General features: G+C 44.7%; 1 protein-coding gene across 3 annotated transcripts in view; it reads right to left on the bottom strand.

Annotated features, from left to right (window-relative positions):
* The window catches only part of KCNIP4 (potassium voltage-gated channel interacting protein 4), a 396,014-nt gene extending 392,087 nt beyond the window's left edge, over window positions 1–3,927 (bottom strand). Inside the window, exon 1 of one of the 3 annotated variants that reach the window (XM_083755078.1) lies at window positions 3,432–3,927. In XM_083755078.1, the coding sequence (XP_083611204.1) occupies window positions 3,432–3,492 (61 nt within the window). In that variant the 5' untranslated portion in view covers window positions 3,493–3,927. The remainder of the gene's footprint in view (window positions 1–3,431) is intronic. The other 2 variants (XM_083755077.1, XM_083755083.1) reach the window with 2 other exon arrangements.
* Window positions 3,928–6,058: the final 2,131 nt, after the last annotated feature.

Consider the following 6,058-nt stretch of genomic DNA (forward strand, 5'->3'; position numbering starts at 1 on the left):
ACATCCATTTTAATAGGGATCATGTTATGGGTCTTAAAACATTTCTAAATCATTAATTGAAGTGAAATAATTAATTAAAGTGGAACTACACAATTCACAGACAGATTCACCTTTATAGTTGACAGCTTTCTTTCATGACAGGCCTTCACAGCAGCCTGGCACATATAGCAGGTGCGTTGGCACGTTGATAAACCAACGAGAAAAGCCACATCAACTCCTTTCCTGCATTTCAAGCTGCTGCGAAAAATTCCAGAGCCCTGGTAGGAATAGAAGCTGGCAACCCTACCTATGACACTTTGAGTGAGGTGAGACTCTGTCATGGGACACCTTCAGCAGTGCCACGAATGCGCATCATCCCAGCAACGCTAAATGAGTTAAAAGTGACCACTTCAACACATCCATTGCTGTTTAAAGAGCAGGCAGAGTCTGCAGCTCCTCTGTTGTTTATGAATCTGCACTCAAGGCCAATGCACCTCGCTACACTGGCAGAACCTAACAGTTTTACAGTTCCAAGGGCAGAGAAATAACAACATGTTTCTGCAAGCTATATTTTATAATGGTGGCATCCAAACCCCTGCTTGTGTGAGTGGGAAGCATTTTCTGATCCACCCTCCATCAGCAGACTCCTTCTAACTGTCTCCCTCCTTTATTTAAGACACACACTAAAGATCATGTCACGTAGTTGTCATGCCATCACCCGCTTGTATTTTAATGAACAGCTCACATTTGAGGATTTCCACCCAAACCAATTTGTTACAGCAGCAGTTTTTTAATTATTCTTTTTTTTTAGCAGAACTTCCTCTTTGCCTTGCAGAGTTTTAGCAGGGGAAACTTCTTCTGGCATAGAAATATAGGCTACGTACACAAGACATTTTATTCTCAAAACAAAAAAGACTGGGTACTTGTTTTGGGTTTTTTTTATGTTGTCCTAGATGGACACACTGTGGGATAAAGCAGAATCAATTTGAAAACCAATTGAAACAGATGTAGGCAGTCCTGGCCATTGGGGGCTGCATCTGCACCTGCCCAATGGCAGGGTAGGGATATATCGAAATCACAATGGCCACTTCCTTCCTCATTCATCTGGGGCATGTGCAGAGAGGAAAAGGCATGGATAACCTACTCAAAGAGAGAGTTTTCAAATGTGTATCCACTGATCACACTCACCCTTGTGGAAGACAGACCCCTAGCATCAATCTAGCTTGAAAGCAGCGTGTTGTGGATGAGCATGAATGATTCTGGCTTGGGGAAAAATACATTTTTTTCTGCTACAAATGGGATACCCAGCCAATGCTAGATTTCTGGGAGCTTGCTAATGCTGAGCCTCCAGAAGCAGAGCCAAGGGAGAGCTGACGACCAAGTCTAGACCAGAGTTTCCCAAACTTGGGTCTCCAACTGTTTGTAGACTACAACACCCATCATCCTTAACTAGCAGGACCAGTGGTCAGGGATTATGGGAATTGTAGTCCCAAAAAAGGTGGAGACCCAAGTTTGGGAAATCCCTGGTCTAGACCATGTTATCTTCAGACTCGGGACCCACTTTTAACCCAAACATGCATTTGGGGCCGCATTTTTTAATCTTTTACTCTACATTTGCATGGCAGTGTGCTCCTGTACCCACCTTAGATCAGGTCACGACCCCCTAGTGGTCTGAACAACTTTCAAGATGCCTTGTCATTTCAAAACAAGAAATTGGTTTGCGGGCTACGATGGCAGCAACTGGTGTGTTTTTCAATATCTTAATTAGGGCATGATTTTTGGAAAAATAAAATGCATGATGTTCTTCAGTTTTTTGTACCAGTATGAAAACTTTAGTGGTTGTGGTGTTTAATAAGGAATTCAATGCCCACAAAGCATTAGCAACCTGTTTTGATTCATATAAATGCATATATATACCTATGGTTATACTGTGACTGCAACAAACTCCTTGACTTAACAAAATTTATATAACACTTGTTTGTAATAAAACCACTAAGCGGGTTTGCAAGAGGTCTTAAAATTATCAACAAGAAATAGTTAAAACATTTAAAAATAATTAAAATTAGTTGCTTTTTAACAGTAAAATATATTTAAACATGTCAACATTGACATGTCTGGGTGAGCTTGATATCCTCGTTTCATCTCTAAACTCAGCATCCGTCATCGGATACCCTCAACTACAACATTCTGTCCGTGGCAACAAGGACCCAGACTCTAATTAGGTGAAAAGGGAACATTTCTGCTGTTGTGTCTTCTCCTGTTGCAAGACACTGCTATTGAAAACACAACTCGAAGAAATTCTGCCTTTTGTGCAACTTTTAATAGCCATCTGAGGTCTGGACCCATGACACCCTAAGAGCCACGTTAAGACATAACGCTCCAACTGCTTCCTTACCAAGATCCCAAACAAAAATGCTTTCTTTAAGACTGCAAAACTCAGTTACAAAAACAAAGCCCACACCCAGCTCAAAGTTAGTTAGTTTAGGATTGCAGACTAGGTGGTTCAATGCAGACAGTGATAAGTTGCCACTAGGTAAACAGCCATTTTTATTTGATCTAACTGCCAAGTAAACATGCTTAGGATCAGGTTGTAAATTAAGAGTTACCAGTTTCTAAACAGCCCGCTCCCACTCAGGTTCAGGAGCCTATCCTGCAGAAATTTAGCAGGAGAAGCTCTTCCTGAACTTCGTTCCAGAAAAATAACACCTATTGAATTTCTGCACGCCAGCCAACAACTTTCATTTTAAATGAAGTAGAAGAAGTTGATCATGACAGGGGCAAGCCAAGGAGAAGGGAGATTTGGCATTATTCTAAATGGCATCATTCTGAAAAGGCAGGTTGCAGGATTGCAAGCAGGGGAAAGTATCCAAATAAGTTTTACTCAGAGTAAACCCAATGAAATTAAGGAACCTAAGTCAGCTCCATTAACGTCAATGGGTCTACGACCAGCGCTGGAGACACCCTAACATCTTTCTTTCGCCCTCCTACCATCCCTTGAGTGTTTACTCCAAAGTAAACCCCGCTGCTTTCCATTCAGATGTTATATCCCCTAATAAACGAGAAACCCAACTTGCTTATGACTCATCCCGAGGGGTGACTGATCAAGTTCTTCAAACGTGAGATAGCAACAGGGCTATAAAGGGAAACAGATGTAGAGCTTGTTGGCATTCGAATATATTAGGTCCTCTTTCCTTCATTTCAAGGAAAAAAGTCAGTACCAGCAAGGTTGGAGGAGGAAAACATACGTTCACACACACACACACACACACACACACACACACACGTCGGCAGGATTTGGCACTGCTGCCATGCGACCCTCCAGCACTGCATCTGCTTGCAAACCAAACGCACAAATATTTGCAAAAAGCGCATGCAAAAGGCAGGCAAAAAGCCTGTCGTAATAGCCCCAAACCGGACTGGGAAAAGCCCCGTGCTGCGCTTTGCAGCCCTACCGCCTGCGGAGCTCGCTTCCTCCAGCTGAGCAGAGATGCTGGCCACTCTCCGGGCGTTCATGGCTGGCGGCGGCGTTGGAAGCGCCCGGCGCGCAACGGGCAGACGGAGGAGCAGCGAGCAGGCGGCTCCCGCGTCGGCTGGAGCCTCTGTGTGAGAAGATTCCAGGGCAGCGTCTCTATCTCGGCAACCCCCACCTTTTTTGGGGGGGTGGGGAGGGCAAGCGGCGGGAGAACTCACGAGGGAGCTTCCTCCGTTCACCTCGCTGCGCGCAAAAACCTCCTGCCCACCCCCGGCTGCTGATTCACTTGCGCAAGGGGCGAGATCCGTGGAAGGGGAAAGGAAACACGGGGGAAGTGGCTAGGCAGAGAGGCTAGGAGGATCCTAAGCAGCCGAGGAGTGTGTGGGTTTTTACTCGGAAGTAAAGCCCCGCAGGACTTAACTTCGCAGTCCTTCAGAATGGCGTCCCGAGTTGGTGCGAGCAGAGGAGTGGGCTCCAAGGCTGCGATGCTTAATCGGAAGCAGGAGCGCTTGAGGGAGCGAGTGGTGGCAAGTCTGAATCCCCTTTACTGAAAGGAAGCCCGGTGATTTAGCGGAGCTGTGGGATCATCGAGCTAAAACCTCAGCCAGAAAAATCAAGATCCCCATTCATTCATTCCTCCCTCCCTCCTTCCTTGTCTGTCGCGCATCAGACCCACCTTCTTCTGCTGGCTATTGTGGTTTTAACAGCTGTGTGACAGGTAGACATCCCACTGGTGCACCTTTCCTGCTTCCAAAATTGCAGGGTGGCAGGTTGCACCTGTTGACTTTCTATTGGAAAAATCAAGTTGTTTTCATGGGGGAAGGGGGCTGTTACAACCTCTCACTAAGCACCCTAGTTTCTTGTAACAATGGCACAACAGGCAAAAATTCAACTGGTCTCGATTTTTTTTTACAAACCAGAGATACAGTAATGGAATAGTTGCACCTGCTGGATATCTGCTTTGTGCAGATTGAAAAGCAGGAAAGATACTTCCAGTTCCTGCCATAAATAGCCCATCTACCAAAGGACTGACTGCCTTCTTAGGTAGACTGTTCACCCTTATATGATCATTTTCCCTGAGGTTTTGATCTGGCAATGGTATTTCCCATTTATTCTTGCTTGCTTAAATCTAGCTAAGAAGCAGGGTTGCTGCCATAACACTGATTCTTTAACTTTTGATGATTTCCAGCTGTTGGTCAAATGTTACAGGACAGCATCAGACACACCTGTTAAACCTATTAAGTACTGAGAAGCCGAGATGTCCATGTTTCACAGCAAAAGGACCACACCTGTGAAGGAAACCAAACCCTTCCCACTTTTTTGCTGGCTGAGTTCACTTCTGCTGTCCAAGCTCAGAGGATCAGAAAAGACTGGGAGGAAGCTACAATCCATTCCAAAGATGCAGAATTACTTGCCCATAAAGGAGAAAATTTCAGCACAGAGAAAAGCCAGATGGGCTTCTCTGATGTCTGGTAGTTTTCACTCTTATACATGTTAGAAGGAAACACTTTTTGTGGGGTGGGCCGTGTCTCAAATTTAAGTCCGACAAAAAGTGTGCCTCAGCTGATAGACATTTGTAGGGGAGCTGTTTTAAAGGCTTAGATGCAATCAGTTTAAGTTTGAAGTCTCAGGCTTTAGTGACTGAGCTATCCCTTTAATAGTAACATTAAATGTAGGAGTTAGAAAATCATGTTGTTGTTGTTGTTTAATCATTTAGTCATGTCCGACTCTATGTGACGCCATGGACCAGAGCACACCAGGCACTCCTGTCTTCCACTGCCTCCCACAGTTTGGTCAAACTCATGCTGGTAGCTTCGAGAACACTGTCCAAACATCTCGTCCTCTGTCGTCCCCTTCTCCTTGTGCCCTCCCATCTTTCCCAGCATCAGGGTCTTTTCCAGGGAGTCTTCTCTTCTCATGAGGTGGCCAAAGCATTGGAGTCTCAGCTTCAGGATCTGTCTTTCCAGTGAGCACTCAGAGCTGATTTCCTTAAGAATGGATAGGTTTGATCTTCTTGCAGTCCATGGGACTCTCAAGAGTTTCCTCCAGCACCATAATTCAAAAGCATCCATTCTTCGGCGATCAGCCTTCTTTATGGTCCAGCTCTCACTTCCATCCATCACTACTGGGAAAACCATAGCTTTAACTATACGGACCTTTGTCAGCAAGGTGATGTCTCTGCTTTTTAAGATGCTGTCTAGGTTTGTCATCACTTTTTTCCCAAGAAGCAGGCGTCTTTTAATTTTGTGACTGCTGTCACCATCTGCAGTAATCATGGAGCCCAAGAAAGTAAAATCTCTCACTGCCTCAATTTCTTCCCCTTCTATTTGCCAGGAGGTGATGGGACCAGTGGCCATGATCTTAGTTGTTTTTTTTTAAAAAAATGTTGAGCTTCAGACCATATTTTGCGCTCTCCTCTTTCATCCTCATTAAAAGGTTCTTTAATTCCTCCTCACTTTCTGCCATCAAGGTTGTACCATCTGCATATCTGAGGTTAAAACAAAAAAAAAAATTCCTTCCAGTAGCACCTTAAAGACCAACTAAGTCAGTTCTTGGTATGAGCTTTCGTGTGCATGTGTATCTGAAGAAGTGTGCATGCACACGAAA

This window comes from Podarcis gaigeae (genome assembly GCF_964106915.1).
Source record: "Podarcis gaigeae genome assembly, chromosome: 9".
Taxonomy (NCBI): Eukaryota; Metazoa; Chordata; class Lepidosauria; order Squamata; family Lacertidae; genus Podarcis; species Podarcis gaigeae.